We start from the raw sequence: 12,287 nt of genomic DNA, 5'->3' as shown, positions 1-12,287 counted from the left end.
ATAGCTTGTGATAACTGAATTTAAGTTCATTGTTCAGTTACATCAGTAATTTTTTTTAGAATTTGAAAAAATATTTAGAATTGCTTATTGAAACAATTTCATTAAAATATTTTTTACTGTAATCATATCCATTTGCAGTCTTTTTAGATTACACTGTTGGGTATAAGGAGAATGATTTGGTTTAGTTTATTTAAGTATGGCAAAGCACACTAGGACTATCTGCCTAAGCGGAGAAATGCCTTTATGGAGGACTTTCGAAGAGAAACTGACTTATATACATGTTACACATGCAGAAAACCATGAAAATACCCATACAACCAGCCCATTCGCGGGATTTGAACCTCGGACCGAACTACCAGTGTTCAGCGGAGGAATTCTAGAACATTACTAATTTATTGCCAAAAAACCATTAAGTCTTTTAAAATACAAATTACTTCCCTTCCAATAGTTAAAGGTGTGAAATACTCAAAGCCTCAAAGTCCCAGTACACAAGAAGAAACGACTGAAATGATGAATTATCCTTATAGAAATGTTTGGGGATGTCTCTCGTTTCTTTGCAATCGTACTCGTCCGGATATAGCTTATGCTGTTAATATATTTTCTCAGTTCCAAAGCAATCTTGGTAAGTTTCACTGGGAAGGATTACTTAAACTTTTAGGGTACGTTTCCAATACCAGACAGCACAAACTCAAACTGGTATGCAAGGAACTGAAGCTCAATATATATTCAGATTCGGATTTTGCTTCAAGCAGGGATGATATGGTGTCTATTGGTGGACAAATAGCTTTGTTGGGAGAATCACCTGTATCTTGGCGTACATTTAAAGAAAGGGGAGTGAGTTTATCTACTATGGAGGCTGAATTTATCTCCATGGCTGAATCAGCAAAAGAATTAGTTTGGTTTAAAAACATTTTGGATGAATGCATTCAGTTTAAAATTGCAAGTAACTATGTTTCGAGGCCAATATTGTTTGCTGATAATATGGCTGCTATATGTTTTACAAAATCACCCATGGAAAACTCAAGGACAAAACATATAGATGTGAAACTATTTTTCATTCGTGATCTATTGAACAGGGAAACTTTTGATTTAAAATATGTCCCAAGTAAAGATAATCTGGCTGATCCCATGACAAAACCGCTGACTAAGCATAACCTGGTAAAATTTTGTGGAACAATTTTCCTATGAAATTTGTTTTTGTTTATTTGAAACTAATATGTTATAAGTCATATATGATGGATATTAGGTAAATGTAAAATTGTATAGTGTAGAATGTTGTATGAGTGACCAGGGCCCTGGGTAAATGTATTGAGCATATGATCATATATATGACTTTGTATTGTTTTGTAACATGTTGGACTTTCTTGCTACGGTAAAATTTTTGAATAATGGGATAAGATTTTCCCAAAGAAAAATTTTCTTAAAAATTTTCTTAATGAAATTGTGATATTTATTTATTCTTGTTTTGAATTTTGTAAAGATACTGGCATTCGGTTTTTATTTCAGGTCGGAGATGATGATGTGGGGGGCATTTGTTGGAAAATATAGCTTATTTTTAAACCTTTTAATGCATCATCTCTCCTCCTTGAAATGTTTATTTAGTTTAGTCCTTATTTTTAATATAATATAGTAGTTACTTCTACTTCTTTTTCTTGCTGCCACTGTTTGCATTGAGAACGGACTGTTTCAACCTAATTGGGATGCAAAAACGAAACATGATGTTACGTCATCTGAAAAGCCGATTCGTGCCGATAGCTGATTGGTTGCCGTGAGATGACGTCATTCCTACTTCTCTCTCGTCTCGCGTCGCTCTGGCTCAACCCTTCTAGTTCCTGGTTTCCCGGCAAGTGAATGAGCGGTTTCCAGCCCCTTCAAAGGATGCATGCAGTCCGGTGAAAAAATGCCTTGATTCCGGTTTGCGACATGATGGTTCCAGATTAAAGTTCTTCGGTTCCAGAGGCTATCCTGTGAGTGACTGCCGTGGGCGGCATCCATGTTTCTTCAATGAAGGCGGAATTAAAAATACGTGAGCGGTGACGACTCCTTGTGCAAACGGAGTTAGGCCGGCTTTAAGTGTTTTTCACATTTAAATTTTTCAGGTGTTTTCTTGACCATTGATTATGGACTTGGGTAGCCAGCTTTATTTTTAGACTGCATAGTCACTATTGAGGACATTTTCATTTTTTTTGTTTTTGTTTGTATAGAATGCCAGTGTTTTGGAGTACAGGTAAAAATATTTGATGAATGATGATTATGTTGTGTTTTTCCTAATACTCTAATATTGTTGACATTTATTTTTTGTGTTTTTATTTTTTATTATATTGTTAATAAATTGGTTAAGTTCAAAAACCTTTTATTGTCTTCAATGTCTTCACAACATAACTCAGGGAGCTTTCATTGCTACTACTGCTAAATGTTTAATTTCTTTAAACTTTAAACTTTACTTTAGCATCAATTTTCACTTAAAAAAACATCCCAGAATACCTCCTTGGTGCCAACGTTTAATTAGATTAAAATATTACTGAAATTGAATATCGAAATAAAAAACATCATCCAACATTTAAAAGAATTAGAATATTATTAAATTTAAATACGTTATATATATAATATATATATATATATTATATAGAATAAATACATTTACTACGAGTATAAAATACTAAAGAAAGGTTAAATTATTACTTTCATATAGCATAGAAATAGAATAAAAATACCACTATAAAAACATTGCGCCAACGTTTAATTAGATTAAAATATTACGTAAATTGAATATCGAATTAAAAACCATCATACTAACGTTTAAAAGAATTAAAATATTACTTAAATTAAATGCTTTAAAATAAGTAAATAAGAACGCTTCGTACACTAGAGCTAAAATGACAGCAATTAGTTTATTGTCGGTAAAAAAGGAGAAATGTCTAATAATTTTCTTACCGTTACAGCGGTTATTTCTTCCAACATGACCACAATATCATATACGCCGTCTCAGAATCGGCTCTTCTAACGGTCTTGATCTGTGATCTACATTTTCGCACTTCATTGAAGAAACAATTAGCGACGTTTCCTCCATAAATTTAAAATAAATTTCCTCTGACCCTTGTAAGAATTTATAAATAAATCTTTGATTAGGAAAGCCAGGCTGGCGAAAATAAGGTCTCAAAGGACAATTTTTTGATTCCGAAACCAAAAATTCTTGGTACTTATCAAAAACAACATCGGTAATGTCGCTGAACACTGGTAGTTCGGTCCGAGGTTCGAATCCCGCGAACAGGCTGGCTGCATGGGTGTTTTCGTGGTTTTCCCCATGTGTAACGTGTATACGAGCCAGTTTCCCTTAGAAAGTCCTCCACGAAAGGCATCCCTTCCCTTAGGCAGATAGCCCTAGTGTGCTTTGCCATTATTAAATACACACACCATCTTTGAAGGAGACATTTTTGAAGGAATTCGAAGATATGAATTAAATTTTAAAATGGCGGTAATGCACAAATTTTCAGCAACCTATCAGGGAGCTGATTACAGCTCATTAATGCACAAATATTCTATAACCAATCAGAGAGCTGATTACATCACACCTAGAATTAAAATTATTTAAATAATCATACATAATAAAATCATTTTAAAAAATAAATGCAAAATTAAATTGTATTTTAATATTTAACAGCCATAAATAATGTTTAAAACATTAAATTAAATTTATAGATATTAAAACAAATTACTTTTAAAGTAAGGTGACGTCATTGATTACATCATCCACAGCATAAAATTTCATAAAATATGATAAAGAATAAAATTTTTATTTCAAATAAAAATGCAAAATTAAATTGATTTTTAATATTTAGAAGCCATAAATAATATTTAAAACACGGAATTTATGCATAATAACACGCATTATTTTTTAAATAAAATGTCAACAAAGTATCGGTTACCATAAATAACTTATCCAGCAATGGGTTTACCATAAGTCGTATTACTCGCCAAAAGAAAAATTGCCAAAAACTCGCCAAAATCCGTGCAACCGTCTACCAAAGTAGCACCCACAAAAATTCTCCCAAGCTGTGCATTACCCTTACGGTTCAGATGCAATCCGTCTCTTGACAGACATGTACTCCAATAGTACTCACCAGATCTGCAAAAAGAAAAAGCTTCTCGGCCTTTGAATGCTTCGAAGAGATTAGTGTTTATCCGAGCTAATTTTCAGAGAAACGACTGTAACAACAATATCAAAATTTGTTTGAGTAGCGACAACTTGGAGGCGTGTCGTCAAAGGAAAGGAACTTGATGGGTAGTCCAGTGAGGTGAGGAGACCTATACTTCCACTGGCAAGCTCACCTGCGTGGTTATCCTTCGTGACGAAAGAAAACCTCCGAAGTTTTGCTTGTTCCGGTTTTAGATTTGTTTCCTGTATTGCGAAGCATACAGGATGATAAACATTGATTATATCTTTGATGTCGAGCAAATTTCGGTGGAAACCGCGACAGTTCAATGAGAGGAGGGTGGCCATTATGAATGGTTTTTGTTCTTTCTGTGCTCTTGTTTGGTTTTTCGTGGAAGTAGATGCTTGGGAACTTAAAGACCCAATTTCGTTCACGAGGGAGGATACCTGAAAAGAGAAGGATCTTCTGGTTTAAACGCTCAATAACCTTATACAGACAATCATATTTATAATGAATATCATCCAAAGTGTCACAAGAGTTATTGGTACCAACGTGAACCAAAACTAACTCAAATTGATTGTCTATCAAGGTTATCTTGCGTGTCAACCTTTCAATCGTAGCACCCGGAAAACAATGAAAATGAACTTCATAATCCAGTAAATTCAGCAATAAATATTCTTTTAAATATTTTATCATCGAATCTCTGATTATAGGTATTCTCATTTTTCCTGTTTGCTTAGACAAAGACATAATACAAATAACAAAATCAAATTATGAAGTAGCACGTGCAGTAAAAACACTCACCAACGAAAATGGCGGAATACGATTTCTATTTTTACTATATTTACGTATTTGGCGCCAGTGTCCAGTTTGGCGTGAAAAAGATAACCCTCCAACCAATCACAGCAAAGTACACTTTCCCGTAAACATTTGGCGTTTGTCTGTACATAATTGTTCAAACTTCAGATATTCAAGTTTTAAGATGTTGCGGCAAAGAATGTAGATTGTTCTTTGAACGTTCATAGGCGTTCTTTGGTTGCGTCTCGGTATTGTTTTCTTTCGTGATAATAAGGTGTGTTTACGTTAAATCTGATTTTATTATTTGAATAAATACCGCACATATATTTTTTTAAGGATAGTGACTGTTTTTAAAACTATGATGTGAGTCTTTAGTTAAAGTTTACTTCATGCTGAAATGTGATTCATAGTTTTAAGTAGTCGAAGCTTGAAAATTTGATTACTTGTTCCTTGTAAGCTTTAACAATTGCTACTAATCTTGTAACGTGACATGTAACTTCAAGCTATAAATCATTGGCTAGCAACTATCAAAAAATTTCAGGTAGTCCTAACATACCATATGTCACCCATTTTACAAATTCCTGTTTAAACATGTTTATATGCTAGGGCAGGAAGACTTATTTTTTTTTAACTATAAGCGATTAATTTTCAGTGAAACATTATTGGAATCAAAGCATTCTTCAGGTATTCTACTGTCAAGCAACTGATATGTCACATGAATAATTTGCTGATTCTTTTACAAAGAAACACATGCGTATTTACATGAGACATGAAATGCTAGAGTGAACTAACCATCTTAAATCTACTTTTAACGAAATTTCTATTAAGTAGTCTGTTTTACATTCCTTCAGAGGATGAAATTCATAATAAGGTATGTAGCAAGTTATATTGAGAATGTCAATTACAGTTATCAATATAGAGCAGAAATTCCATGTTCTAGGTTCATATTTTGTTACAAATAATTTTCAAGAGGTAATTTTTAAAACAGCACATGCATATCCATACTGATCACAAACCTCATATGTATGCAATTTGTATGAGGTCATTTAGGTGACAAAATATTTTAAAGATGAATATGCTGATTCACATTCGAGAGAAAACTGTTATATGTGATTTATGTAGACATTTAGTTAAAAGATAAATTTATACAATCATCTGCTTATTCACACAGGACAAAAACGTTGTGTGTGAGGTATTTAAGAAATCGTTAAATCAAAAGTTGAATTTAAACATGCATGTGCTTACTCACGCAGGAGAGAAACCTTATATGTGTGAAATATGCAAGGAAACGTTTCGCTGGAAAAGTAATTTAAACATCCATATGTTTATTCACACAAGAGAGCAAACTTATATGTGTGAAGTATGCAAGAAGTCCTTTAGTCAGAAATATACTTTAAACAGACATATGCTTATTCACACAGGAGAGAAACCTCATGTGTGTGAAGTATGTAAGAAGTCATTTAGTCAGAAAAGTGCTTTAAACAGCCATATACTTATTCACACAGTACAGAAACCTCATGTGTGCGAAGTATGTAAGAGGTCATTTAAACACAAGAGTGCTTTAAACGGCCATATGCTTATTCACACAGGAGAGAAACCTCATGTGTGTGAAATATGTAAAAAATCATTTAAACTCAAGTGTGATTTAAACAGTCATATGCTTATTCACACAGGAGAGAAACCTCATGTATGTGAAGTATGTAAGAAGTCATTTACACAAAGAAGTACTTTAAACAGCCATCTGCTTATTCACGCAGGAGAGAAACCTCATGTGTGTGAAGTATGTAAGAAGTCATTTCGTCAGAAAAGTACTTTAAACAGCCATATGCTTATTCACACAGTACAGAAACCTCATGTGTGTGAAGTGTGCAAGAAGTCATTTAAACAGAATAGTGCTTTAAAAAGACATATGCTTATTCACACAGGAGAGAAACCTCATGTGTGTAAAGTATGTAAGAAGTCATTTAGTCAGAAAAGTACTTTAAACAGCCATATGCTTATTCACACAATACAGAAACCTCATGTGTGCGAAGTATGTAAGAGGTCATTTAAACACAAGAGTGCTTTAAACGGCCATATGCTTATTCACACAGGAGAGAAACCTCATGTGTGTGAAGTATGTAAGAGGTCATTTACACAAAGGAGGACTTTAAACAGCCATCTACTTATTCACACAGGAGAGAAACCTCATGTGTGTGAAGTATGTAAGAGGTCATTTAAACACAAGAGTGCTTTAAACGGCCATATGCTTATTCACACAGGAGAGAAACCTCATGTGTGTGAAGTATGTAAGAAGTCATTTACACAAAGGAGGACTTTAAACAGCCATCTGCTTATTCACACAGGAGAGAAACCTCATGTGTGTGAAATATGTAAAAAATCATTTAAACTCAAGTGTGATTTAAACAGCCATCTGCTTATTCACGCAGGAGAGAAACCTCATGTGTGTGAAGTATGTAAGAAGTCATTTCGTCAGAAAAGTGCTTTAAACAGCCATATGCTTATTCACACAGTACAGAAACCTCATGTGTGTGAAGTGTGCAAGAAGTCATTTAAACAGAATAGTGCTTTAAAAAGACATATGCTTATTCACACAGGAGAGAAACCTCATGTGTGTGAAGTATGTAAGAAGTCATTTAGTCAGAAAAGTACATTAAACAGCCATATGCTTATTCACACAGGAAAGAAACCTTATAGATGTGAAGTATGCAAGATGTCATTTACACAGAAGGGTACTTTAAACATTCATTTGCGTATTCACACAGGTGAGAAACCTTATGTGTGTCAAGTATGTAAAAAGTCATTTAAACTCAAGTGTGCTTTAAACAGCCATATCCATATACACACAGCAGAGAAGCCTCATGTGTGCGAAGTATGTAAGAAGTCATTTAGTCTGAAAAGGGCTTTAAATAGCCATATGCTAATTCACACAGGAAAGAAGCCTCATGTGTGCGAAGTATGTAAGAAGTCATTTACTCTGAAAAGTGCTTTAAAGAGCCATATCCATGTTCATGCTGCAGAAAAACCATAGATGTGTGAAGTATGTAAGGAGTCATTTAAACAGAAGCGTGATTTAAACAAGCATATGCTAATTCACACTGGAGACAAGCTTCATGTGTGTGAAGTGTGCAAGAAGTCATTTAAACGGAAGCATTATTTAAAAGAGCATATACTTATTCACACATGAGAGAAGACTCATGTGTGTGAAGTATGTAAGAATTCATTTACTATGAAGTCGACGTTAAAGTGCCATATGCTTATTCACAGAAGAGAGAAAACTTGTATGTGTGAAGTATGCAAGGAGTCCTTTAGTCATAAGTGTACTTTAAACAGACATATGCTTATTCACTCAGGAGAGAAACCTCGAGTGTGTGAAATATGCGAGACGTCATTTGAATGCAAGCGTGATTTAAAGTACCATGTGCTTAGTCACACGGGAGAGAAACCTCATGTGTGTGAAGTATGTAAACGGTCATATGCTTATTCACACAGGAGCGAAACCTTATATGTGTGAAGTATGTAAGAAATCATTTAAACTCAAGTGTAATTTAAATACTCATATGCTTATTCACACAGGAGAGAAACCTTATATATGTGAAGTATGTAAGATGTCATTTACAGAGAAGTGTTCTTTAAACATTCATTTGCTTATTTCTTACATACTTTTGATCTAAGTCATTTAGTCAAAAGTGTACTTTAAACAGCCATATGCGTCTTCACACAGGAGAGAAAGCTCATGTGGGTGAAGTATGTATGAAGTCCTTTACTACGAAGTGTGCTTTAAACATTCATATGCTTATTCACACAGGAGAGAAACCTCATGTGTGAAAGACGTGAGAAGTCATTTAAACGGAAAGATAAATTAAACAAGCATATGCTTATTCATGCAAGAGTAAAACCTCATATGTGTAAAGTATGTAAAAAGTTATTTAGTCAGAAGGGTAATTTAGACACTCACATGCTTATTCACACAGGAGAGAAACCTCATATGTGAAGTATGCATCATTTAAACAGAAGGGTGCTTTAAATGTCCATATTCTTAGTCACATAGGAGAGAAACCTCATGTGTATGAAGTATGTAAGAAGTCATTTGGTGTGAAGAGTCATTTAAAAGCTCATATGGTTATTCACACAGAAGGGAAGACTTGTGTGTAAAGTATGGAAAAGTTCATTTTTAATAAAAGATTATTAAAATGTGCATATCAACAGAAGAGAGAAATTTGTCATGTATGTAAGAATTCATTTAAACAGTAAATTAATTTGAAAAAATATATGTTGTAGTCAATAGTAGTAATCAGTAGGGAAGTTCTCTGTCTTTTGAGGAGTTATTATATTAATATCAACATTTATTTATTAGTGTAGTAAAGATTTGTGTATTCGGCAAAGAAACCACATTTTTTGCAGTCAAGTCAGTTTGAATCAACATTTGTCAGTATTAAGTGGTGGGAAAATTCTTGGTAATAAGAAAGGCATTCAGTGGCAGAATTTTAGATTTAAAGGTATTATACTGTGTTCTATAAAACGTACTGCTGACACTTTGGTGAGGTTTTTGAATTGATTTGATAAAAATAAATTATAATCTAATCTTTTCTTTCTAAAAAGCAAAACTATACATTCATGCAAATTATATCTCAATTGCATTTTTAATTAATGGTGACTTGAAGCTGCATTTAAATATCAATCCTGGCCTAAAGCGTCTAAAGCTGCTTATAGTGACCTTTAATGAAAAGCTTGTTGCTTTGATTCAGAGTCTGCCATGATGTGTTTTGTCTTTCTTCTGCTTTTTCCGAAATTTGAATTTAAGACCCTGGATTTCACTTTTCACAGATTTTTGTGTCACTCATATTTAGTGTTACATCTGTTACCTACCAAAGCGCACTGTGGTGATCTATGCTTGTTACCACTTTGACATACTTCTGAGATGCAATTCTGGAGCAGGGCTAAATGTTTCATTCCATAGAGGTATGTTCATCTTGTATGTTCTTTGTGTTAAAAATGTCTCTAAGTTTAACAATCAAAGCTATTGAATTAATGATAGAGATGCCTTTCTTGTACCTGTAATGAAATAATGTAATAGGGGATTTCTTTATTGTGATGAAATACTGGCCTGCAGGCAAACTGCATAGTTACATTTTTCTTACATACTTTTGATCTAATTAAATGTATTATCAGCAAATATTCTCAGTATGACTATTCAGCTGCAATGTCAAATGTCTCAAGTGTATAGGCATCCATAAAACCAGTATATGGGTATCGCATATTATACTGATAAAGGAAATTGAGGTCTTCCATGATAAATTCTTTCAAATCCTGGACATATCAAGTAGAGCAGTCCCATGTGTGTAAAGTAGCTAAGAAGACATTTGAAAAATGAATCAGTATAGCAATGTTATTTCCATTCAGGTAAGGAACTCAAATAAAGTATATATTTATTCAAAATCTGGTTAGAAGTTTACAATTGGGTGCCCCTGGTTTTTTTTTTTTTTTTTTTTTTCTTTTTGTATTGATTGACATCGGTGTCGGTAAGGCACAGTTTCAAGATGGCTGCTACGCAAAACCAAAATGAGAAAACAAAGAATTGCACAAACTTGGAGACGATGTACGCATCGATCAATTTTCACTTCAAAAAATATCGGAGAATTGCATACTGGCTTAGCTTTGTCCACGTACACATTTATTTTCACTTACGAAAATTCAGGAAGCTAAAACAACTTAAAACTATCATGGTAATCAGAAATGCGGTTTGATCACCAAAATTCAACAAAATTTGTCGCTAATGAAAGGGGGCACACAATTCTACACTAGAGCCAAAAAATCTGTTCTATGTTCTTTATCCAGTGTGAAAAGAAACTTAATATTTAATTTTTTAGTATGCACACTTTATGAGCATGAACATCTGTGTACAAAAGAAAAAAAAAAAGCTCTTTTACTTGTAACTTTCTCATTATTCTTGGCAAGAATTATCATTATAAGCATCTCAAGCATTTAAAAAAAAAAAAAAAAATTGTGTCAGATGGTTCCCATAATAATGAAACTTTGGAACTAATTAGAAACTAGCAACATTTGGCCTCATTTTTATGGTTTCAATTCAAGGAACACCTTTTTCTGGAATCTATAACAGGTTTTTGTAAAGCAGGACTGTCATAGAAATTTGCTAGGTTACTTAAAAATTTTATTTCATGTAATTTATTGAAGTAATATTGCTGTACTTCAACCTGTTTATTTTATTTAATAAACCTTATTTTAAAAAAAATTATAATCATAAATGCTTTTTTATTATTAATTTACAGTCTTGAGCGTGAAATGTGTAAAAAATATTGACATTATGATAATATTAAATTAAAATTTTTTTCAATATAAATATTTCAAATTTTATATGTTAAATGCTTTCTACCCTTAATGTTAATTAATGTGTGTGTTTAATGGAAGTATGGAAGGAATTTTGCAAATGCTTTGATAAATAAATGCTTCAGTTCTTTCTTTAAATATCTAGCACTTCAAGCATAGATATTTTAATAGATATTTAATAACACGAAAGTCTTCACCACTATGAAGCAATGCTTAACAAATTTATAGTGATAAGTATATTTAACATTGAGTTAGAATAATGGCTGTCTTGCCAAATTAGTGAGATGGTGCCAAACTGGCAGTGCTCTTGGTAACTAATGTTTGTCTCCAAGTTTGGAGACAAATCCCCAAACGTCAACAAATTTGGAGTCTATAGTTATGTAACTGTAGTCCTATTCTGATATAACTAAGTCCTATACTTACGTAACTGTCCAATCTGGTACAACTCTAATATATGCCCTAATTTCACCAAGTGTGGCGATATGTGTTCTGCGCTGGTTTTTGGCACGATTGCGTGTTCTATGGCAACCCTGTTGACGTTGAAAAATCTTTCGCTGGAGCTCGTTGATTCGCCTCTGTGTCTGAGAAGATGGGAGGGAAAGATAAAATGGTAGTTGTTGAATTGAAGTTCGGCAAAAGGAAATATCATTGTGGCTATCCTGTTGAGGGGTAGTGGGTATTTGGAAGTGTGGAAAGAGGGTCTGGGAGATTATTTTTAATGGCAGTGCATGATAGAAATAGGGATTTGTGATTTTATTTATTTGTGAACCATAGTATAAATTTTCTGGATAGTGGGTCTGGCTGTCATGTAAATACGATAGTGATTACGTGGCGGCATGTTAAAGGCGGTATGAAATTTATATTTCTGCTATTCGAAAACGCATTAATTCATGGTAAGTGCATTTTTTTTTTATCCTTGTTCTTATTTTGTAGAATGTTATGTTCATTGGTTCTTTAGTATGAATTTCTGTCGTTATTGTTGTTTTT

The 12,287-nt window shown here is 33.4% G+C and overlaps 1 protein-coding gene across 1 annotated transcript; it reads left to right on the top strand.

The window, feature by feature from the left end:
* Positions 1-4,318: 4,318 nt before the first annotated feature.
* Positions 4,319-11,242, top strand: LOC146993883 (uncharacterized). Its single transcript, XM_085826612.1, has one exon. It carries the CDS (start codon positions 6,184-6,186, stop codon positions 7,981-7,983), a length of 1,800 nt encoding a protein of 599 aa, XP_085682738.1. The 5' UTR covers positions 4,319-6,183; the 3' UTR covers positions 7,984-11,242.
* The last annotated feature ends 1,045 nt before the right edge of the window (positions 11,243-12,287 follow it).

The sequence above is a fragment of the Stegodyphus dumicola genome, chromosome 11 (genome assembly GCF_044657685.1).
Source record: "Stegodyphus dumicola isolate Sdum_Otavi_A_Nest chromosome 11, ASM4465768v1".
In the NCBI taxonomy this organism is placed as follows: Eukaryota; Metazoa; Arthropoda; class Arachnida; order Araneae; family Eresidae; genus Stegodyphus; species Stegodyphus dumicola.
Note: the sequence above shows the minus strand (reverse complement) of the source record. Positions and strands in the feature narration are given on the sequence as shown.